The 26,048-nt window shown below is 37.0% G+C and overlaps 1 protein-coding gene across 10 annotated transcripts in view; it reads right to left on the reverse strand.

Moving 5' to 3' along the window:
* RAP1GDS1 (Rap1 GTPase-GDP dissociation stimulator 1) overlaps positions 1-26,048 on the reverse strand; it is a 219,318-nt gene that overhangs the window by 78,820 nt on the left and 114,450 nt on the right. For all 10 annotated transcript variants that reach the window (XM_078148758.1, XM_078148757.1, XM_078148762.1 and 7 more), the window contains one exon: positions 24,647-24,772. In XM_078148758.1, the coding sequence (XP_078004884.1) occupies positions 24,647-24,772 (126 nt within the window). The remainder of the gene's footprint in view (positions 1-24,646; positions 24,773-26,048) is intronic.

The following is a 26,048-nucleotide window of genomic DNA, read 5'->3' on the forward strand; positions in this document are numbered from 1 at the left end:
GTCTACTTCTGTTTTCTTATCTTACCTTAAAGCACTAGATATAAGTGTTATTATTGTTGCTGTTGTTGTTAAACATGGCACAGGTAAAATAAAGAATTTCTCTTTGTTCAGTAACACCTGCTGAAATAGGTCTATCCTAACAGTAGCAGGAAAAAATTTCACATAGTATTACTTCTAACAGTTTTAATCTAAATTCTTATATCAAAAATTGTCTATAATTTATACAACATATTTAAGAAAAAATTCTAAACTTTCTTTCAAAAACACTGAAATTTATAAAGATTCACTCATGGGACTCGGCTTAGTCTTTCCAGATGAACAGTCTAACATCTTTATCTGCACAAGATGACATTATTGATATGAATGTGAATGCTTTTATAAGGGAAAAATCATTCCTGTTCTCTACAAGCAATGTGGGAAGTAAAACATTTGTCTGATTCACGATTTGTGAAAGAAATGTCAGTGTCTGACATTTATACTTGGCCTTTTATGTCATGAACTATATTCCAAGTTTTGAGTAATCATAAAAAGTACACTTTACTAATAAGTGACAATGAGATTTCTCACTAATAATTACCAAGGGGCAAACATCTATCAAATATGTGCTGGACTGGAAACTGTCAATTCAGAAATTATGGAGTTTTAATTAGTCCATATAATGGATATAGCTATAGTAGAAAGGAAAGAATGTTGGAATTAGCCAGAGGACATGGGTTCAAATCTCACCTCTGACATTCACTAGTGGTATGGTCTTAGCCAAGGTGCCTCACTTTACCATTGTTCATTTTTCTTACCTACAACATAGTACAGAGATTATTCTTCCCCTCTACTTCATAGAAGAGTTGTAAGGATTAAATGAGATAACAACCATCATATTCAAGAATATAATATGGGGGAGGGCAGCTAGGTGGCACAGTGGATAAAGCACCAGCTCTGGAGTCCGGAGGACCTGAGTTCAAATCCGGCCTCAGATATAAAACACTTACTAGCTGTGTGACCCTGGGCTTAACCACATTGCCTAGCCAAAAAAAAAAAATTATACACACACACACACACACACACACACACACACACATACATTTACTATGGGGCAGCTAGGTGACACAGTGGATAGAGCACAGGAGTCAAGAGGATCTGAGTTCAAATCCAGCTTCAAACACTTACTAGCTGTGTGACCCTGGGCTTAACCCCATTACCTAACCAAAAATAAAATGTGTGCATACACACACACACACACACACACACACACACACACACACACACACATATATTTACTCTGTGGCAGCAAGGTGACACAGTGGACACAGCACAGGAGTCAGGAGGACCTGAGTTCAAATCCAGCTTCAGACACTTACTAGCTGTGTGACCGTGGGCAAGTCACTTAACCCTACTGAAAACTTGATTATCTTTCATGTTGAGAAACAACCTGGTAACACTACAAAGACTTCATTTTTCCTTCAATCAACTGAAAAAAACTTATTTAGCGCCTACCAAATACCAGTCACTGTGCTAGACAAAAGACAAACAAAAACCCACATCACCATAACAACAGTCAGAACAGTCCCTGCCCTCATGGAGCTTACATTCTTTTGTGAAAGACAAAGAAATGCCTCATAAACTTATTGGCCCACGAGCTGAACTTTGAAAAAAATTAGTAAGGATTCCAAGAGGTAGAGATGAAGAAGGGTATTCTAGACATAGGGAAGTGACAGTGCAAAGGCAGAGGGACACGAGATGGGGTGTCATGTGCGAGGACAGCAACAAAGCCTGTCAGGAGAGGCTGCAGAGTGCATGAAGGAGAACAATGTGTAATGCAGCTGGAAAGGTATGCTGTACCTCAGTCTCATAAAGGCATTTTCTTCTGAAAATAAATTTTAAAGTACAGATGATGATGGTGTGAAAAATGTTTTATTCTTACAGTATCTGAGAGAAATAAATAAAAAGATTCTGAAAGCAGACTACTGGGAGACTGGATCTCATGGGAAAAAAGCTCACTGGTAGTCAGCTACATAATGTGATGCCTTCCTTACTCCTTTTGATTCCAGGTGGACACTGACTTGCAGTGGCCGGGCCTCTGAGATAAGGGTTTCTTTTGCTACTTGTATAGCTGGATTTACTGCACTAAAAAGATACTACACAAGGCTCAAAACTAGAGACCAAGTCACTGTTAATATCTTTCAGGCAAACAAGTTTAAGTTTTATATGTAAGATATTTAGAAATGCTAAATGAAGACTTTATTTAAGACTTTCTGAGATGTTCTAGCCTACACTCCGAGAAAATAAAATGCAGATTTTAAGAAGTCAATTGCCCATTGCTCTGGCCTTCTAATCAAGGCATGGGAAATAACAGGAACTATATGTAATGATACCAGTTAAAAAGCATTGATTTAGTATTAACTAATTTATACCACATAAATGATGTACTCAGTATATTTTTATATACCCTTAAGTGAATGAAGCAATTCAATTATATAGGCTACATTACTCTGAGGAATCAGTTCAGACGCTTATTAAGCATACCAACCTTTTCTATAAAACCAGTCAGAATCATAACTTTTTAAAGTAAAACAGAATTCTGATTTTACATCATAAAATGTCATTTCCCAAATTAAAAAAAAAACTTTTTAAAAAAAATTCCAGAGGTAAAAGTCAGATGAAATGCTGCTGTTGGGAACAATCTCTGTAAGTCACCAGTTAGAAACAATGTAAAAGTCATTATTTTAGCCTCTTCCAAATCATATTGAGCAGGGAACCACTCCATCGCACCCATAAAATCTCTTACAATCAGTGATTCTACCTCTGGTCCGTGAACTCCATCTCCAAGGGCAGTCAATAACACTTTGAGCTAGCTCTATCAGGAAATTTTCCCCTCATCAAGCTAAAACCTTCCTCTCTGCTTTCCACCTATTGCTTCTAGTCCTGATCTCTGAGGTCAAGTTAGACAAAGATAACCCATCTTTCTAATTCAAAGACAACTACTATGTTTCCCCAAAGTCTTCCCTTTTCTAGGCTAAATTTTCCCCAGTCCTTCAATCAACCCTCTTATGGCAAGGTTAAAAGCCCTGCACCATTCTGCTCTTTGTTCGATGTTCATCTTGTACCTTCTTTAAAGACGTGGAGCCCAGAATGAAACTTGTCATTCGAGCTGACTAGGTTAGCACATTGCAGGAATCTGCTCACTCTGGATGCCAGACTCCTTTTCACATGGCTCGGGTGAACATTAGCTTTCATGACGTGCTGTGGTCTTCCAGACTTCAGAAGCATACTTCAGCTGTTTTTTTTTCTTTTTCTTTTTAAAATTAATTAATTTATTTTCACATTTTCTTTCCTTTTTTAATCTTAACAGCATTTTATTTTTTTTCCAATTATATGTACAGATAGTCTGCAACATACATTTTTGTAAGATTCTGAGTTCTAAATTTTTCTCCTTCCACTCTCTTCCCTCCCCAGTACAGCAAGTAATCTGATATAGGATACACATGTACAATCATGTTAAGTATATTTACACATTAGTCATACTGCAAAAGAAGAATCAGAACAAAAGGGAAAAACTACAGGAAAGAGAAAAAAAAGTGAAAATACTATGCTTCAATCTGCCTTCAGACTCCACAGTTCTTTCTCTGGATGTGGATAGCATTTTCCATCATGAGTCTCTCGGAACTGTCGTGCATCATCGTAATGCTGAGAAGAGCTAAGTCTATCATAGTTGATCATCACACAATGTTGCTGTTATAGCTGTTTTATGCATCCTGGAACTTTCCTCAGTACCTGAGGCCTCCTCCTCCTGGAAGATGGAACCACCCTTGTGGATTGCTCACCCTAGAATATCCCTTCTTTCCAAAGAGGGGAAAGGCTGGTAGGATTTCACAGAAGAACAATTTGACTTGCTGCCCTTAACTTTAACAAATGTTACAATTCCGGTTTTCAGTTTGGTTTGTTTTTTAACAACCCTATCACTCTCCAACATCCCCTCCACCACGGCTTGTACAGAACCCAAGCACAAGGCACACAGAGAAGCTACACTGATTGGTTTATCTAATGCTCTTAGGCCCGAATCCCCAAACTCTCTATAAAGAGGAATGATGCCCACAGCCTTATCAAACCTATCTTCAGCCAAACTAACTTGCTATTTTGCTGGACAGGAACTGCGATTTCATTAGTGTAGGGAACTCTTTACCAATGCAACTCAGCACCTTCTCTGCAACTTATAATCTTAGAGTGTTGCTTAGGGCACCAATGGATTAAGTAACTTGCCCGCAATTACATAGCCAATATCTATGTAAGAAGCAGAATCTGAACCCAAGCCTTCCTGGTTTCCTCAGAAGACTCTATCTACTTGTCTTTTAACTTGCTAATTAAGAAACCCGCTAAAATTCATAAGAAGATGGATAAAGAGCTAGAAGGAACTTCAAAGGCAATGGAGTCCAAGTAGCTCATTTTGGGAAGAAAACAACATAGTTTCTGAGGCAGGGACACCTGACTCCAAAGCCAGACCTCTTTCCACTAGACCTCTCATTTGGGTGTACTTTCCCTTTTTCTGTTGTTTAGTCACTTGAATCATGTCCGACTCTTGGTGACCCCAACTGGAGTTTTATTGGCAAAGATACTAGAGCGGTTAGCTATTTCCTTCTCCAGCTCATTTTTACACATAAGGAAACTAAGGCAAAACAGGGTTAAGTGACTTGCCCAGGTCACACAGCTGGTAAGTGTCTGAGGCCAGATTTGAGCTAGGAAGATGAGTCTTCCTCACACCAGGTCCAGAGCTCTGTGAACTATGGCACCACCTAGCTGCCACACAGCCTGAGGCAGCTAGGCACAGAGTTAAATTTTAAAATATTCGCAGTAACTCAAGCATGAAAACCAAAAGACAGAGCAGTTGTAAGCTGTATAAACCTTGCTCCTGCCCTTAAAGATTTACAATCTAAATAAAGGCTATACAGAACACACAAATATATATTTGGGTATATATTAAAGTATTTAAAGAAATCATTTTGGAAAAGTATTTTTTTATATAGAGAAAAAAATCTAAAATATTTCTTAGGATCTGGGGACAAAATGGGAAATCTGGTCACTCTACATTTAACTACCAATTTATATACTCTATATAGCCTATGACTGATCTTCTAAATTGTCCTTCTGTTTTCATGTTCTCCTGCATTTTCCTTCACATACTTCCAATATAATTAATCCTTTTCCCCCTACCCTTATAAGTACATTTTTCAGCAAAAACTGATCATGGTTCTAGGCAGTCTCTTTCTCACTTGTCTTCCTGATTCTCGTTTCATGTCTTAAGCAGCTGAGGGTGCAGCGTACAGAGCGCCAGGCCTGGACTGAGGAAGACCTGAGTTCAAATCTGGCCTCAGACACTTAGGAGCTGGGACTCTGGGCAAGCCATTTAACCTGTTTACACCAGTTCCTTCATCTGTAAAATGGGAGAAATAATACTGCCTACCTCCTATGGTTGCTACAAAGATCAAATGAGATAATAATAAAGTGCTCAGTACAAGTTTGGCACGTAGTGGGCGCTGTATGTTAGCGATGATGATGATGACGACGATGATGATGACGACGATGATGATGATGACGACAATGATGATGATGACGATGATGAGGATGAGGAGGAGGAGGACAATGATGACAACGACAAGGATGAGGATGTTGTCCTCAGTCCAAAATTCTAATACCAGAAATTCTGGTGCTTATTAGCGTTGACTTAATTTCCATTATTGTAGCAAATGTATATATTGTTGTTCTGGTTCTGTTTTCTTTGCATCAGTTCATTCAAGTTTTACTATGTATCTGTGCACTACTCACATTCATTGTTCCTTATCACATAATATTCCATTACAGTCTTATATATCCAAATTTGTTCCAAATCAATGGGTACATACTTTGTTTCCAGATTTTTGCTACTATACTACAAAAAGTGCCACTGTGGATACTTTGGTTTGTATTTTTTTTTTTGCTGTTTTGATCTCATAGGGAATCCCGGCAGTAGGCTAAACAGGTCAAAGGGTATGAATAATTTAATGGCATTTCTCATTTCTAGAAGTATTTAAAAAAGTCACAGTCTACCAATAACCCCTCTGACAAGGAGTATTTACATATTTACAGTCTTTGCCAATTTAATGTCAATGAAGTAGTTTCTCACTGCTGTTTAAATTTGCACTTCTGTTAGTCATAATTTGGAGGATTTTTTCCCTTACAATTGGAGGTAGTTTGCATATACTCTTTTTTTTCTTTTTATTTTATTAACTTTTCTTTTTTTATTAATTTATTTTGATCACTTCCATATGCTTTTGAGTTTAAAATTTTTCTCCCCCTTCCTCCCCACCACCCTCCCCAAGATGGCGCACAATCTGATATAGGCTTTACGTTTACATTCCTATTAAACATATTTTCACATTAGTGAAGTTGTAAGTAAAACTTAAAACCAATAGGAGGAACCATCAGAAAGAGGAAACAAAACTCAACAGAAGTGGAAATAAAAAGACAGCAATTCAACTTTCACAGTTATGATTACTATCTGTGTCTTTTTCTCCATCCTTTCTTCCCTGTTTATGCTTTTCTTTCTCCTTTCTCCTTTTCCCTCCTCACTAGTATTTTGCTCTTGACCACTGCCTCCTTCAGTCTCTCCTCCCTTCTATTATCCCTTTCCCTTTTCTTCCCCTTTGCCCTTACTGCTTCTTCCCTCCCTTCTATCCCCCTCCCTTTTCCTTCCCCCCTTCCCTCCCACTGCCCATAGGGCAAGTTAGATTTCTATACCCAACTGATTATGTTTATTTCCTTCTTGAGCCAAATCTGATGAGAGTAAGGTTCAAACAATGCTTACCTCCCCTTCTTTCCCTCTGCTGCAATAGGATTTTCTGTAATGTAATTTACCCTTGTCTGCCTCCTCCTTTCTCAGTACATTTTCTAAGATCAGACTAATCCATTTACTTGGATCCATTTAACCCAGTTGATTAGATTTTTTTCAATCATTACATCAAAGTCAACTAATATCCACCCCCTTCTGTATACTCCTTTAACATGGTGTAATAACAATACAGTTCTCAAGAGTTGCAAATATCATCTTCCCTTGTAGGGATGTAAACAGTCTGCCCTTATTAACAACATTTTGTATCTTTCTGTCCCATTTACCTTTTTATGTCTTTCTTAAATCTTGTACTTGAAGATCAAATTTTTTTTTGAGCTCTAGTCTTTTTATGAGGAAGGTTTGGAAGTCCCCTATTTTGTTGAATATCCATCTCCTCCCTTGAAAAATCCTGCTCATTTTTGCAGGGTAGTTGATCCTTAGCTGCAATGCAAGCTCCTTTGCCTTACAGAATATCATGTTTGATGCCCTGCAGTCTTTTAATGTAGAAGTTGCAAGGTCCTGTGTGATCCTGACTGTGGTTCCATGATATTTAAATTGTTTCTTTCTGGCTGCTTGCAGTACCTTCTCTTTCATCTGGTAATTTGGGGATTTTCCTATTATATTCCTTGGCGTTGTCAATTTGAGACCTCTTTCAGGTGGTGAGTGGTGTATTCTTTCTATGGTTATTACCCTCTGGTTCTAGGACTTCCAGGCAGTTTTCCTTCATGATTTCCTGAAAGATTCTGTCCAGGCTCTTTTTTTCATCATGATTTTCAGGTAGTCCAGTGATTTTTAAATTATCCCTCCTGGATTGATTTTCCAGGTCGGCTGTTTTACCGATGAGGTATTTTATGTTTTCATCTATTTTTTCATTTTTTTGTTTCTGTTTTACTGATTCTTGCTCTCTCATAGAGTCATTAGTTTCCATTTGTCCAATTCTAGTTTTTAACAGATTGCTTTCTTCTGTTAGTTTTTGTACTTCCTTCTTCAATTGGCCAATTGTATTTTTAAGGGATTGGTTTTCTTCAGTGTACTTTTTTTCTAGTTTGTCAATTGTGTTTTTAGGGACCTGTTTTCTTCAGTGTACTTTTTTTTTTTTTGCTAGGCAATGGGGTTAAGTGACTTGCCCAGGGTCACACAGCTAGTAAGTGTTATGTGTCTGAGGCCAGATTTGAACTCGGGTCCTCCTGAATCCAGGGCCAGTGCTCTATCCACTGCGCCACTTAGCTGCTCCAGTGTACTTTTCTTGCAATTGGCCAACTGTATTTTTTAAGGACTCTTCTACCTCTCTCATTAGACTTTTAAAATCCTTCTTGAGCTCTTCTAAGAAAGCTTTTTGGGCTTCAGACCAGTTCATATTCCCTTTTGTTGTTGCAGATATGTCCAATTCTAGTTTTTAACAGATTGCTTTCTTCTGTTAGTTTTTGTACTTCCTTCTTCAATTGGCCAATTGTATTTTTAAGGGATTGGTTTTCTTCAGTGTACTTTTTGTCCAATTGGCCGATTGTATTTTTTAAGGACTCTTCCACCTCTCTCATTAGACTTTTAAAATGCTTCTTGAGGCTTTTTGGGCTTCAGACCAGTTCATATTCCCTTTTGATGTTGCAGATGTGGGTTTGTTGACAATGTTGTCCTCTTCAGAATTTCTGTCTTGATCTTCACTCTTCTTATAATATGAATCTATGGTACATTTCTTTTTACTCATGGCTTCTTTATTCCTTGGCCTTTAAAGAGATTAAGATCTCCTGCTGGGGAACAGAGGGCACTGACCCAAGCTTCTTGTGTTGGGAGCCTAGGTCTTGGTCACTGGCTTTGTGTGCTGGGGCCTCTTATGTTGGCAATTGGAGGCTATAGGGTTTTGGCAGCTTACCTCATGTTGGGCTGGAATCAGCAAGGCTGGAACTTTCAGGCAATTCTAAGTTGCCTGCTTTTCCTTTCCTTTAGCTTTCTTCAGCTCCTTTTAGATGGGTGCTGCAGGGTGTTTATCTGCCTGGGGCCCTTGCAATGCTGCCTCCCTCATTTTTTCTAATGCTGTGGGAGATTCCTTTGCGGTAGGGTGCCAAGGCATCTGGTGGTTTTCTGAGCTGGTTTCCACCGGTTCTCCTGCCCTCACTGAGGCACTCGGAGGTCCAGGTGTTGGTGTTTGCCTGCTCTACCACCTGGGCTTCAGGATCTCTTCCTGGTTGGCAGTTGGGGGCTGTAGGATTCTGACAGCTTCCCTGGTGTTAGGTTGGAATCAGCAAGGCTGGGACTTTAGGAAGACTCTAGGTTGCTTTCTTCAGCTCCTTTCAGACGAATGCTGCAGGGTGCTTATCTGCCTGGGGTCCTTTGTAATGCTGCTTCCCTTATTTTTGCTGAGGCACTGGGAGACCCGTTTGCTGGGCTGTTGCACTGCTCTCCCTGTCTTTCTTCTAGTTCAGCTGTTCCAGGGTTTTTTTTTTCTGGGGTGATATTTTCTGGGTTTTCAGAGGTTGATAGGGGAGGGTGAGAGCAACTACCTTTTTACTCCACCATCTTGGCTTGTTTGCATATACTCTTTCAAAAACTCTTTGTATCTTTCCTCACCAGGAGTTCCCTACAACCATGAAATCACAAAACTAGAAACTATCCCTAGAAAGAGAATCCTCTATTATCCTTTATCCTCTGCATGATTTTGAATATTCCTCCTAACTTCTTTTCTTCTATTCTTCTTTAATCTTTTAAAATGATATAACCTTTTATATTTAAATTGCTTATCCATTTAGAACTTATAGGAGTATATGCACATGGTGCTGGTTGATGACTGAAAGCTATTTTCTACAAAATTGTTTTCTAGGTTTCTCAGCAATTTTTGACATGTAAGACTAATCATTAATGACTATTTTTCTGTATGTCTAACAGAAGGTTATCAACAGAAGGTTGATATAAATGATTTCTTAAATATAAAAAAAAGAATGTTAGCTACTGTAGGGTAGAGACAATGCCTGTTTTATTTTGATTTGTGTGGTGCGCATAGACATTTAAATACAAAGTAAACACTGTGAAGATGACAATTGACTAAAGGGCATTGTGTCCTAAATCAAAAGGATCATTTTTTTCCCTAAGCAGATGGTTCCTCTCTTTATCTAGACTTAAATGAAAAAGCCTTCTTTCTTGTTTGTCTGAAATTTACTGCCCTTTAAATTCACTATGTTTTTGCCTGGCCTAGTTTTCAGCATTTCAGTCTAAGCTAAGAAGCCAGACAATTATCTACCACTTCACAAAAATTCACCTTGTGAATTCTTCTAGCTCTAACAACAATAAAAACTAAACTCTTGTGCTCCTGCTTCTCACTCCTGTTTTAGCCATAAAATTGTCCCAGGTCCTGCCATAATGCACCCTGGATGCCTCCCTTCAGGCATTCAAATGAAAAATTAAAACATGTCAACATTTTCCCTATGATGAACAAAATCAAATTTCTTCATGCTCCAGGTGCAGGTAAAATCAATGGGAAACCAAAAATAAGCAAAAGCTATAAATATTGCATTGGTGAAATTACAAAAATGAGTCACAAAGAAAAAACTGCCATTATTATTAAACATTTGAATAAGAAAAAGAAGCTTAAAAATCCCAGTTCTGAGGCCTATTATTCAAGTAGGGCTATTTATCAATGGGAATGTGGATATGTTGGAGAAGGAAGGAATTTTTCCAGTGGCAACTGCCCAGCTGCTGATGTGGATAGCCAGGCTGATGCCTAGCACAGGAAGGAGGAAATGGGACCTTACACAATAAAAGGAAGGGGTAGAGTTGGGGCATGTTGTGGGATAAGGACAGCCCCACAAGCAGCTACTTTGGGTGAGGGTGGGATATAACCATCTTTCCACACATTGATTGGCTGATCTCACACCTCTTAGTGCTGGAGATGGCTCCCACTTTGAGGATATTGTCATGGGAAATGGGTGGCCACTGAAGGATTCTGAGTATGGAGTAACATGGGTAGACCTGTTACAGAAAAATTACAGTGTTAAGTGTGTGGAGGATGGAATAGAAAGGGGAAGGCGGCAGCCTGTTTTACAGAATTGAGGAAAAGAATGATGAGTGAGTTTTTCATTAGTCTAGGTAACTCACACTGACTTCTTTACAGATTTTAACTAGCATAGTGCCACCAGACAGGACACTTGCATTTGCAATACACAATGGGCAGAGGAAGGCTAGAAGAGACAACATCCCTTATATTTCAAAATGGTAGCAGCTAGGTGGCGCCATAGTGCACAGAGCACCAGGTCTGGCTGGAGTCAGGAAGACTCATCTTCCCAAATTCAAACCAGGCTTCAGACACTTACTAGTTGTGTGACTCTGGGCAAGTCAGCGTTTGCCTCAGTTTCCTCATCTGTAAAACAAGCTGGAGAATGAAATGGAAAACCACTCCAGTGTCTTTGCAAAGAAAACCCCCCACTGGGATCAAGAAGAGTCCAACGTGACTGAAAATCAACTGAACGACATGCTTCAAAATACAAGATTCACAGGGGTTTTGTTGTTGTTGTTTTAATTAGGAAAGGGCTCAGCTTTTGATGGACATACCTTTTAATGCACTGCTGGTGTTAAAGTTTTAAATTCATTTGGTCAACAGATTTTTCTTCAGTCGAAACTGCTATACTGATCATTTCAATTCTATAAATTGCTTTCCATGATAAAAAATCATTCATAAACAACCAAAAGTTACATCTGCTATGTAAATCACTACAATTTCTCCTTTCTCTGCCTTTCATAATCCTAAATAGAAGACTCTTTTGATGCTACCATTCCAGCTACGATTGTCCCCTTGCCTTCCTTAGACTGTCACCTACATCAGATGCTTCACTTCCTGTCCTCTTGCTCTAAGTTTGCAGTCTGGCCCCCAATCTTACCATTCAAGGGAAATCGTTCTCTTTCAAATTACTGGTTATTTTAATTGCCAAATCCAACGTCCTTTCTCGATCCTCATCCTTTTTTAACCTCCCCACAGCTGTAGATCACTCTGTCCTTCTGGATGGTCTCCCTCCCCTCTGAGTTTTTGTGAAATTGCTCTCCCCTTGTTTTCCACATGTTTGCTCCTTTTAAGTTTCTTTTGATGATTACTTTGTCACGTCTACTTCCACGTCTAATGTTTGCCCTCTTTTCCTCTTGTCTTTCTTACCTCACTTTGTGGTCTTAGAAGCTCTGTGCATTTAATTATCATTTCTATGTACAGATGCACAGCCTATGAAGTTTTCTGGGCTCTCGACTTGAATCTCCCACTGCTTCTTGAATATTTCAAACTGGATGTTGCCTAGGTATCTCAAACTCAATATTTAAAACACAACATATTGTCCTTCCTCCCAAGCGCTCCCCTTTTTCAAACTTCCCTATTACTGTCTAGGGCACCACCAATCTTACTGTCATCCTTGACTTCTCTCTGGCGCTCACTCTACCTGTCCAATCTGCTGCCAAGTTTTGTCTCTACTACTGCAATATCTCTTATAAACAGTCCCATCTTTTCCCTTGCACACTCTCCTCACCTGAAACCTGTACCACTACAACAGCTTCTGGTTGGGCCCCTGCCTCCAATCAATCCTTCACAAGAGCTTCCAAAGTAATTTTCCTAAAGTGCAGGTCTGACCATGCCAGACCTCTACTCAATAAACTCCAGTGGCTTTTCATTTAACCTAATATCAAACATAAACTCCTCTGTTTGGCACTGAAAACTTTTCATAACCCAGCCCCTACCTACCAATACCCTCCTCTGTACTTTCCAGTTTAGCTACACTGGCATACTGCTGTCCCTTGAACATGACACACCATTTCAGTGTCTGATCACTGGCTGTCCCTGCATCTGAAATGCCGCTGTCTCTTCACTTTTGCTTCTGAGTTTCCCCGTTTCCTTCAGCTCATATCTTAATTTCTGCAGAAGGCCATGCCCTGTACTCACATCACCTCCTAGCTACTCTGTACATATATCTTGTACGTATCTAATTACTTACATATTGTCTCTCCCATTAGAATATGAGCTCTTTTAGTGCAGGGTCTTTTAATTTTTATTTTTTGGACTTTCTTTGTATCTTCAGCATCTACCATAGTGCTGAAGCATATGCTTTGTCTAATCAATGTTTTTTGGCTATTAGCAAAAACACAAGATATTTCTGACTGATCATGTTTCAATTGGGAAATAAATTATTAAATTCAACTATTTCTACAAGTAACATCTAAAAATTAAGGAACATCACTTGGATGACAAATAAGGTAAATTGTCTTTAAAAATATGGTTCCTTATGTTAAATTTAAAAACAACTATAAAGTGACAAGTGCTCAAGGCCCAATTTAATTTTTATCCAAAATATGTCCTTAAACATTAAAGATGTTTCCTGATAGAAAATATGCCTTCCTTAAAGGAAAACTCATTTTGCTAAACAACTGCTATGATTTAGCATTTAATGTGAACTGCAGTACAAATGCTAATGATGACTGCTTATTCTTCCATGGAGTCTATGCATTTATCACACTCAGTGGGAGGTGCACAGATTATTTGCCTTTAAGTAGTACTCATTCCCACTTCCGATCAGAACTGTGAGCACAGTTAGGTTATATTTAACAGTCAAGAGAAATAAACCAGCATACTCCAAAAGGGTACGCCACTTTAGTTGGCCAGAAGCTGTGAAAATCCTGAGTAGTTCAACTTGACTGTAAGCAAGAAAACATGTAAAACAAAAATGGTAAATTATGGCATGATATTAAAAACAAATATAGGGTCACATCACATAAAAGGAGTTTCTAAAGAGAATAAAAGCTTCATGTTTAATATGTCCAACTTCTTCATCTCTAAATGCCTTTTAGTCTGGATTTACGATATCATCGCTCATATTAAGGTTAAATAATAAATTTTGTGTAAGGAAAAAGGGAAATAGAAATGAGAAAAAGCAGACTATATTCAAGCACCCACCATAACACGCTTCCTGTCACTCAAGAGTAGATTATACAGGAGGACACTAGGCATTAGAAAAGGTGTCTATTTAAAAGGCTGTATTTCTCGGGATCTAGGGTGGGAAGCAGTTGGTAATTCTATCACAGGATCATGGCCCTAAGCATAATTCTGAAGTTTGTCTCTGGTGTCTTCCCACTTCCTTTTGAGCATCCTTATCTTTGATCCCCAAATGGCCAGGCTCCTCACTGTTACCCCATCCAAGATCAGTCAGCCACTATCTCTAGGAAGGGCATTCCACCTTCACCTGACTTCAACATTTACCTGTCCCATTCACTAAGAGTTCAGTTAGGTGAAAACCAGTATTGCTGGTAACAATGAATATGTTACTTCCAAGTAAAACATGGGCATTTCAACCAAGCACTTATAGAGATAAATAAGGCCTTTAAACTAAAGGGGTAAATCTGATATTAGAAATGCCAGGCACCGTGACAGGCTGCTGAAGCTATTTTGGGTAAAATGGTAGCTTATTAAACCCTACAATCACACCAAAATAAGCAAACATCTACTTCATTTAAAACTGATGCAATGTGGCAAATACCCTATGGCCCAGGACAGAGAGCACTGGCCTCTTTGGTGAAGTTGGAGGAGAACTGGATACCAACACTACTACTTATTACTAGTGGCCCTGGGCAAGTCACTTAACCTCTGAGTCTCAGTTTTCTATCTGTAAAATAGGGGAGGTCTTTTCTAGCCCTAAATCTAATGATCCAGACAAATGCTACCCACCTCCAGAGAGAGAACTCATGAAATCTGACTGCAGATTGAAGCATACTTTTAAATTTTTTTCTTTATTTATCTTGGTGTGTGTGCGTGTGTTTCTTTTGCCAACATGGCTAATATGGAAATGTGTTTCGTATGACCTCACAAGTATAACTGATATCATATTGTTTGCCCTCTCAAGGAATGAGGGAGAGGTTGCCAGGAAGGAGAGAATTGGGAACTCAATTTTTTAAAAAATGAATGTTAAGGTTTTTTACATGTAATTGAGAAATATTTAACAAAATATATAAAGATGTGTTAAAGTTTGAAAAAAATCTGTTATCCAATAACACTGGGATAGATGGATGGAATGAGCATTTACATAAGCACTTTACAAACATCTCGCTTGATGACAGTGATAACTTACTTAATTTGGTGGATGGTAGCGCACGTTCTTGTGACCCTTCTCATAGCATGGGGAGGTAAATACTTTTCATTCTGTGTAAACATGCTGCTGTTGTTTTTAATTATTATTTTTTGGTTGGCAGAGCAGTTTGTCTAATATGATGGTTCAGTCCTCATCCAGAAAACATACCCTCAAAATCGTTATTTAATGGACTGACATAAGTAATATGCCCAATTTTCAAAGCATGCATCATTCAATTCTATTATCATTCATCCACAGTATCATCTATTAAATATTCAATTTGGAGTTGGACACTTCGGAAGAGTGAAACTACACCATAAGCTCCTTCAGGGTTAGGAATAATGCTTACGATTTCTTTTGCATTACTTTCAGCACCTCCTATTATAGGCTAAGTTTATAGTAGGCTTTAATAAATAATTATTGAATTAACAAATGGGTATCCTACAAATTCAAGCTAACTCAACTCAGCTGAGCCCTTACCACTACTTAACAATCCTCCTTATCATCACTGGATTTAATACTGAATCTTCTACCATAGCTAATCTGCATTTCTGGACACTTCTTAAAATCAAACACCCTCTCATGCCAACTTCATTTTCTTCACTCTGCAGATAAACTTACTACTTTGATAAGACTGAGGCTGTTGTCTGATAATCTTATCAATTCCATGGTTGACCTATCAACCAAATCAGTGAGGTCTTTAACTCAACATGGACAAAAACGAACTCATTATATTTCTAAACCCTCCCTTCTTCTTAAGTTCTTTATTATTGTCTATGACACTATTATTCTTCCAGTCTGCCAGACTGTCATTAGATCAGTCAATAAACGTCTATTAAGCACCTACTACTACCAGGCCCTGTATCAAGCACTAGGCATTTAAAGAAAGACAAAAGATAGTCCCTGCCCTTGAAGAATTCACAATCTCAGGGGGAAAGACAACACAGAAAGAAAGAACGAAAGAAAGAGAAAAGGAAGAAACAAAGAAACACTAAAGGGAAGAAAGGTAATCAGTGGGGGACATGATGAAGTCTAGGAGAATGTGGCCACACGGGAGATGATGAGACAGCTTCCCTGGGAGCCTTTTAAGTGGAGGATCTGAGACGAGCTCACTGCTGCCCACCCACCACCCTTTCTGTTACTTAGCGTTCCTAAAAAAGACTGTTAAAAGACTAGAGAGTAGATAATAATGGAAAAATCTATCTAAAACAGCAGATTTCATGAAAAAGAGAGTAGATTTATCACTTATGGAGAGCAAGAGAAATTAACTGTGTAACACCATTCTATAATCCCCTCCTCCCATTAAGTTGGCATATGTAAACACTCCAGAGCTCCAAATGCAAACTTTGCAGGCAGCCCCAGTAACTACAGCTGAGGCATCCAGATGGCTGGTTGGGAAAGGGAGCAGATCAGAAAAGTGACAAAGATATTACAATATGAGTGAAGACAGGTGTGACAATTGCAGAGTTCTCTCTCAAATAAAAGTAGAGAAAGGTAATATTAAAGAATATGTTTATTTTGTGGCACTAAAACTATATGCATAAAAATCCATTAGTAAATACAGAAAGGAAAAAATATCAAGTATCTCTCTTACATGCTATAAAACAGTAAGAGCTGTGATCAATAAAGGAAAAATGAACTAAAGATACACACCTAAAAAAATACTAATAGCATCCTAAATAATGAGTGGGTCAAAGAACAAATCTATAATACAATAAATGATTGCATTAAAAATTATAATAGCAAGACAGCATAACAAAATTTATGAGATGCAGCTAGTAATAACGGAAAATTTGTATCTGTGAAAACACATACTAATAAAATAGAAAAAAGATTATCAACAAATTAATAACATAATGTTTAAAATTTTAAAAATCAACAAATCCATAAGCCTTAAAAAGCACAAAAGAAGTATTTAAAATTAAATGGGAAATAAGGAAAATGAAAAAACAAAAAGATTACTGAATCGGTAAAGAACTATTTTTAAAAAGACAAAATTGATAAACAATTAGCCAATCTAGTTTAAAAAAGAGTGAAAGGAAAACTAGATTGTCTAAATAAAAAAAAAGATTAAATCAGAATAAATATAGATAAATAAATAAAAGAATTATAAATTATTGTGTCCAATTACTTGTCAACAAAACTGAGAGTACTTTCCTTCTTTTCTTTTTCTTCATACAGATTAAGTCTTCTGATCTTGAGCAGGTTGGAAATGGAGGGGCTACTCATGGGCTACATGTCAGTACTGACTGGCACCAGAGTTTTTACCTATTCCATTGCTGATCTGAGCTAGCTAATCCCATTTCAGGCAATCTGGTGATTCCACACTCCTGGAGTACTTACCATATGAAGTGCTGAATTTAGGGTGGACACCTGATTATCATGGCCCACTGCCCCTTAGAACTCCCAAGCTAAAGAGATCTACTGGTCTTAGTCTCCTTGGTAGCTGGGAACAGAGGTATGCACTACCACGCCTAGCAAAACTCAGAATGTAAAGAAAATGCACAACTACAAAAATAAATAACGCCTAAATTAACAAAACATGAAACCAGGATCCTAAGCAATCTAATCTCAGAAATGTAAATTGACTTGTGTAATATTTAAAGAGAAGTTAACTCCTATGAGCAACATTTCTAACTTCCCAAACTCCTTTTATCAATACATACATACAGCCATAGCAAACAAACCAATGGAATCAACCTGAAAAAGAAGACTAGTGACTAATATCACTAATGAATACTGATGCAAAAATTCAAATACAATTTTAGCAAAGAAAAAACAATACAGCTCCCAAATCATTATGGCCAACTTGGATTTATATCAGAGATGCGAGGATGGTTCAACATTAGGAAAGCAACTAACATTGCTAATCACATAAAACCCCCCCCCCCCCGGGCAGCTAGGTGGCTCAGTGGATAGAGCACCGGCCCTGGATTCAGGAGGACCTGAGTTCAAATCCGGTCTCAGACACATAACACTTACTAGCTGTGTGACCCTGGGCAAGTCGCTTAACCCCATTGCCTAACCAAAAAAAAAACTAAAAAAACAAAAAAACCCAAAATATGATTATGTCACTAGATACAGATGTTGCTTTTTACAAAATATAATAATCACTGCCTTTCCATAAAATTTACCAAAAATGGATATGGCATGCTAGTTAAAGCAATTAAGACAGAAGAAAGAAATTAAGAGAATAAACACTGGTAAAGATGAGGCAAAAGTATCCTACGCAGATAATATGATGATTTACTTAGAAAACCCCAGAGAATCAATGAAGAAACTAATTAAGATGATTAATAGCCTCATTAAGTTGGAGCACACAAAATAAATCCACAAAAATTATCAGATTTCTATCTTACCAACAAGAACTAGGAGGAAAAAAATAAAAATTCATTTTAAAACAACTACACAATACAATAAAATACTTGGGAACTGACTAAGGCTCGTTGACTTGACAAAGGAAGGCTCATAGAAATTGATGAAGAAGAAAAAAGAAGTAACCAGAAGAATAATACACACCCACAATGACTACAGTAACATAAATGAAGATAACACTAAAAGACAACAGAATTCAAGTCAAATGAGATAGCCAACAATGGTTCTAGATGACTCTTGTTTAAACACGATTTACAGTAAATAAAATGTTCCAACTGTTAGATTAAACATTTTTGCTAATTTATTAAAGGGAAAATACAATGGAGCATCAGGTTAATTGGGAGGCAATTGTTATATCAAAACAAAAATGTGTTAAAAATTAATCAATACTGTGAGAATCACTGGTAAATATATAACTTTGTAGAAACTTTTAACAGTCTGATGAACAAAATACTTTATCTAATTCATATCCCTAAAAGAAATATTTCTTTAAGACTTCTGACATAAATTCTTCCCTGCTGAATGCAACTGCTGCACAAAAATATAAGCAAAGTATCTTGGTTCTTAAGTAACTTACATAACTTTGGAATGTATTTCACTAATGCATAATCGCCTCGCCACTTTTCATGTTAAAGTGGCTTAGCTATTTAGGCTATTGTTTACAAGGTAAATATTTTATCTCAGAAATACTGATGCATATGTAGACTTCTTCAGACTTCGCTATTCTAGGAGTGCAGTCTAGTGGTGATTCCCTGGTTTATAAACAATTCCATGAACCCTTTCCATTAACACATAAAATCAATAGCTATCTTGGGGAACAATTACCAGCATATGGAAGTCTTACCATTTTCCTGCCCCAAATATTGAACTGAAGTTATTTAACCTTAAAATTGCTAAAAATGAATTAACTCGTCCCTTGAGTAGAAATGCAACTTCATTTTAAGTGGGGGTAACTATTCTATGTGAGCTCTATAAAATGTTTGATATTATATATGTATATAATTTCAATTACTAATTATAGTAATATCTAACATAGTAAAAGGGAACTTATCTTCTCTGAAGAGGTCTGTTTGTTTACTTTGTAACATTTATTAATTTGATTTCCTCTTTCCCTGAAGAAGGGATAAAAGAATAGGGAATTTTAATACCACATAATCATTTTCATTTAGTGTCTCCTCCATTTTCTTGAATCAGCACTCCAAATGTGAACACTGGAGAGACTTAACTGGGGGTGTGATTTTTCTTACTTTTCTCAATATACTTGGGAAATCCAGTTCCTGATTACTGAGAATTAAATTTTCCTTTTCCTTAACCAACTGTCTATTAGATAGAGTCATTTAGGGATGAAGGCTGTAGATGTAACCTGTTTGAAATGAACCCTACTCATAAACAAATCATCCAATCACTGCAAGAAACATCATAAGGAAGACTTTAAATGAATCAGAACGGAATCCCAGATTCCTTCCCATCATCTGTGAACAGGAGTGATAATCAATAAGCCAAATGGCTTCATCTGATTCTGAGATTTCCTTTCTTTCAAACTACAAAACTTTAAAAACATCCTGAAGTATTTTAAGTATACGTTCCCTTCTCATTTGCTCAGAGAATAAGCAAAAACTTTTCAGCAGAAAGTCCATTCAGCAAATAATGTCTACTTAAGAAATCTGTTCAGACTCTTCCACATAAAATTCCACAATGCTAAACAGCCTTGGAAACTCTCTGGAAGAAAAATATTTAAATAAAAGATGCTCCTTCTAGGGCTATATCCCAAAGAGATCATACAAATGGGAAAAGGACCCACATGTACAAAAATCTTCATAGTAGCTCTTTTTTGGTGGCAAAGAATTGGAAGTTGAGAGGATGCCCATCAATTGGGGAATGGTTGAACAAGTTGTGGTATATGAATGTAATGGAATACTATTGTGCTATAAGAAATGATGAGCAGCTGACTTTAGAAAAACCTGGAAAGACTTGTATGCTCTGATGCTGAGTGAAGTGAGCAGAACCAAGCGAACGTTGTACACAATAACAGCCACGTTGCACGGTGACTAATATTGATAGACTTAACCCTTCTCAGCCATACAAGGATCTAAGACATCTCCAGAGGCTTCGGGATGGAAAATGCCGTCCACATCCAAAGAAAGAACTAGGGAAGCTGAATTGCTATCTTTTTTTTTTTCCTCTGTTGAGTTTGTTTCCTCTGATGATTCCTCCTATAGGTTTTAATTTTTACTTACAACATCACTAATGTGAAAATATGTTTAATAGGAATGTAAATGTATAACCTATATCAGATTGTGCGCCATCTTGGGGAAGGTGGTGGGGAGGAAGGGGGAGAAAAATTTTAAACTCAAAAGCATGTGGAAGTGATTGTTGATAAATCAAAATAAATTAGTAAAGTAAAAAAATTTTAAAATTTTAAAATTTAAAAAATAAATAAATAAAAGATGCTCCTAAGCAGTAATTCCTTTCTTCATCTTTACTGTATATGCAAGAGAGGGGGGTGGAACTGCAAAAGCTTATCAGTAACAAGTATTCATTATATCCCACATATAGCAATAAGATCAGTCGGTGCCCTAATGTTAGAATTATGTAAGACAGATATCTTCTCCTTAGTAAGAGGATTTGTTTGGGCACTGCCAACGTCATTAACACTAAAGTCTCATATGCCTACAGGTTTTCTTGAGAGTATAATTCTTTGTGCAGTTGATAATTTTCCCCCTTGAAATACGTCATGCTGACTGAAATATACTGGCAGAGATGTTAGTTTGTTACATAAAATTTACCAGATAAGTATATTTCTTAAATAAATGACTATCCCCAAGCCCTGACTTGCTCAGTGTCTTCTGTTTCCATCCTTCCTTTATGGTGAGCCTAGGATACCACAGTGGAAATGTGCCCACATGAAGAGCAGATGGGAAACCAGATCAAATGATTAAGAAAACATAGATAAGTCTGGGGTGGGGGTTGGGGAGGAGAATACACAAATACATGATTTTTTTCAAAATTTCACTTAGGAAAAATTATTTTTCAGTTACACATCCAGTCCCTAAAATTGAAGCTTTTCTATATGCCTTTAAAGACTAAAACACCAAATCTGGAACTATGCTCCCAAAGTTACTTTTTGACTTCAGCTATACCACTATTAGGCTTATACTCCCAAACAGATCAAAAAACGAGGAATAAGACCCACAGGGCAAAAATATTCATAGCAGCTCTTTTTGTGGTACCCAAAAACTTAAAATTAAAATTAAAGGGGTGTACGCTTATTGGAATGGCTAACAAATTATGGTATATGAATATAATGGAATATTACTATGCCACAAGAAATGACAAATGGACAGTTTCAGAGGAAAGCAGGAAGACCTCTATGAAGTGATGCAGAGTGTTTTGAGCAAAGCAAGGTGAACAATTTAAGCAATGACAAAGACATTATGGAGAAAATCACTCTTGAAAGACTTTAGAACTCTGATCAATGTGATGATAAACCTCCAGTCCAGAAGTCTTAGGAAAAAATGGCTCCAATCAGCTCTTATCAGAGATACATTTAAAGCAGAGAAGGAGGCATACATTTCTGGACATGGCCAATACAGGAATTTTTTTTTTGCTGAATTATGTGTATTTATTATGAGAGTTTTCTTTCTAAAAACCATTCAATGGGGAATAGAAGTAGTTCCTATTAAAAATCTTCACTGCTATAAATATTCTGCCACTAGAAATAATCTGAAGTTATCTCAGGTAAATTTAAATATGAGCAAACATTATTCTACAGACTTTTATAACTTTTCCTTATAACTCAAATCAGTTATCATTCTGCAGATATTTCTAGCAATCACAGCAAAATTCAATTTCAAAGGAAAAAAAGAAAGGAAATAGAGCATATAGTATCACAGGACTTACATACATAAGTTGCATGTCTTTTTTTTTTTGCCATAGCGTGTCCCTGCTTTGTAATACTGGTTCTTTTTTTTTTTCTAAAGTGCTATTATTTCTGCCTTCTTAAGTTCGCTTAAAATAAAAAAAAAAAAAGAAAATAGTATAAATTTAAGCTTAAAAGTGCACCAAAACCTTTGGGACACCTTGTATATACAACATGCACTAGGTTTCATTAATTTGCCATCAATAAAATTTACATAAGATTGTTTTCTGAATATTGTGATAAATTGAGTGCAAACGTTTATAAAGATTAAAATAATTTAACTCAAGTACTATAGTCTGCGTCTACATTTAGAGCTACAATACAAATGACCACTAAAATGCTTAGCACAGATGTGATAAATGTGGCAGTAATGGATTCCAGTTTAATCAAGAATGCTAATCTTATTAATTTGACATTTATTGCCCTAATTTCATGACATTCCTAGGAGGAAATGAGACAAAATCACAGCAACATGTGACAATAGATGATCAAGTGAGTATGTATATCTTCTATTTTATATACGTCTATTAAGCACAGAAGAAAAAACACACATAACTCATAAAGTCCTTCTCAAATAAGTCTTTCAATAGACAGAAAATGTGAGAATAATTATACAGAACAAAATGTAAGGATCCCTTTTTGTAGCCTCATTTCCTGATCACAGACGTGAGTGTAATGAATTTAGATGACAATGTGCTCAATACTCTCTGCACATTAACTAGAAAAGTGTATTTTCCCCTGGTGAGAATATGTTTTAATATATTACCTTGAAAAGTAATTATGTGAAATAAAAATGAGAATGAGTTCAGTTCACAAAACGGGCATGAAGCTCCCACTTAGTCAATGATATTCTGTAACAAGAGGACACTATACAAACACTGCTAAAGAAGAAGGAAATTATAATAACAAAATTCTATACTTTTAAATGAAGCTGAGAGTATATAAATGGGGGATGGAGGGTAGAGGGGAGTGAAGAGGATGTTTGGGCAGAAATAGATGCCACAAAATTCCAAAAACAGCCATTGGGGTGGGGGGAGGGAATAAAGGTAGGAGCTATAACATAAAAATTTCAAGTTAAAATATTGAGATAATCAGTGGTAATAGATTGTTTCAGACTACAGTAAACAAGAAGATGAACTCTGGTGGCTAGCTCTCAATAGTAATGCTTCAAACACATGAAGCTAATATTCTACTTTTTATTTACATTTTATGCCACAGAGATATCTGTGACCTCATTTTCTCTGTGGGTAACTACAGATTTCTAAAAGTATGCCTTCTTTGGGGCTGAAATGCCATGTGAGAAGAAACTAGAGATAGGTGCTCAAACAGGGAAAAATAGAACTAGGGAGTGTTGGACTTAGAAGAGGAGAGGTTAGGGTGTGAACCCCACCTCTGATACTTAGGAGTTGTGTGGCCATGGGCAAGTAACTCAAACTCTCTAAATTACAAATTCTTCACCTAACACCTGTAGTACCTACCACACTGAGCTTTTGTACAGATCCTATGAGATAATGTGTGCAAATCACATTTTAAGTCTTCAAGTATAGAGAGCTAAAGCTTAAAATTGCACTAAGACTTTTGGGACACTGCATCAATGCACGTTATCATTAATAGGTAAAGTTTCACTCTGGGTTTATCCTGATAAAGTAAGCAGAACTAAAATTTCCATGAAATTCTTTAAGTTTCCAAGAAACTCTTTAAGGCAGCTGCATAATGGGCTAATACGGAAGGTTCATAAGAAATCAGGAGCTAAAGAAAATTAGGAAAAATCTATTATAACAAATATGGAGTAATTGTGCTTTTCTCTCTGTATTAAGTTTTCATAGATTTAGTTGTAGGAATATGATTAATACGAAAGGATGTGTCTATTCTCTTAGCTTAGGAACAAAGAGAACAGGAGGTGAGAGGAATGAAAAAAAAATTCAATAAATATGGTTACAATTCATGTAAATACTGTGGGTCAAATCAAAGTTTTCTAATAATGATGGTTTTAAAATATTTTTATTTTAAATATATTTTGATGGATTTACAAACTGTGTAAGCATTCCTAAGAATACATAAATGCTTTGGGTAAAAATCTAACCAAGATATAAGGAGGGTGAGTTTATAATTAAAACCTTTCCACAGCAAATTCCCTAAAAACAGATTCACTATCCTCTGAAAATATCATCTACAGTCATATGAGGCAAAAAGAAGTTTCCTGTAACTTCTCATAGAAGAAAATGGTCAAACTTCCCCTACAATTTGATTACTAACAAGCAGTTGAGATGGCTCATATTGATACAAGTGTGTCTCGGTCAGCCTAAAACAAAAATCAATGACACGATGAGTCAACCACCAAAGATGAAATTAAACAGGAATTCACAACACTCAGCCCAGATTTTCCAAGAGCACCGCGGCTACCTCAACACTTACGGCTATCGTAGCATATGTTTCCAAGGGCTCTGCCCGTCTGAAGGAGTACTTCCTGGTCTTTGCAGTTCAGCAGCTGTACCAGTGGGGGAATCAAGCCAGCCTCCACACACGGGAGCCGCATAAACTCTGCAAATGAGGGCAAGAATTAAAATGGGAGCATTTTTAATTCACATAAGTCACCTCCCTTAGGAAGTGTGGCTTCCAGTGATTAAAGTACTGAAGATTCTGTTTCTACACAAAAATTACCCCTTTCTCACCCCAACAAACATCCTATAATATAACATAATGAAGACTATTGCCATGTTTTTCTGTTGCTGACTCATTTACCAGAACCAAGGGGGTCTTAATGGATTTTTCACTGCAGTTAATTTAAAATTCCCAAATAATGATTAAATATGCATTGGGAGCAACATCTACAGCATAAGTGAGAGAAAAATTGGCAATGTTCATTCTGTGACCTTGGAAATTAAATAAAAATTCAAGGCATTAACCAAATTGCAAATTATTCAATAGTACTGCAGATGTACACTAAGCCATCAAGCTGTCTCCTTTATTATACATGTGCTCTTAAGAAAGCAAAATGACAAGTCAATAAAAAGTAAATCACTTTTTAAAAGTACTTCTTAATACTTATACTTGATACTTATAATGGGGGACTGTTACCTAGCCCCCACTCTTTGTGAATGTTGCTATGAAAGTTCACATACTATCTACCATCTTCATTCTCAAATTTAGGACATTACATGAGTGTAGGAGAAGGCCAGCCAACAAACTTTTTTATGCTATTGAAATACTTTCCTTTAGCACAGCCAGAGTACATCATTCTTCAACTCTCAGGCAAACAGCTAACAGAAATGACACTTCCACCTTCAACATTTTATAGTTTTTCAGAGTGGACAGCTTCATTCTAACAACAAACATGTCCTCCTAAACATCTGCTCTTGGGGCTAAGATGGGGAAAAGGGAGGAAGGAATACTCTAGTAATCAATTATTAGGACAGGTACAAAATCATGACACAGAAGTGTGGAGTCAAGGGACAGGAGGTTGGAGTCCATTGTGGTTTCTATCCACCTAGCTTTTTAAAAAAAAAAGCAGGTCCATCTCATCCTCACTCTCCATCAACTTCTTTCATGTGTGTGTGTGTGTGTGTGTGTGTGTGTGTGTGTGTGTGTGTGTGTATGTATGTATATGTATGTATGTATATATAGTATATGTATGTATATGCATAGTTATAACAGTGGTTTGAGACATAGCATGATATGAAAAGGGCATTAGACTAAGAGTTACTCGGTGTGGATTTGAGTTTCAGCTTTATCATTAGCTGCTGGATCTTAGGAAAGTCACTCATTGTTGCTGGGCCTCAGTTTCCTCACATGAAAAGTGATGGGATAGACATGGATA

The sequence above is a fragment of the Phascolarctos cinereus genome, unplaced genomic scaffold, assembly GCF_003287225.1.
Source record: "Phascolarctos cinereus isolate Bilbo 61053 unplaced genomic scaffold, phaCin_HiC Scaffold_9;HRSCAF=440, whole genome shotgun sequence".
Classification (NCBI taxonomy): Eukaryota; Metazoa; Chordata; class Mammalia; order Diprotodontia; family Phascolarctidae; genus Phascolarctos; species Phascolarctos cinereus.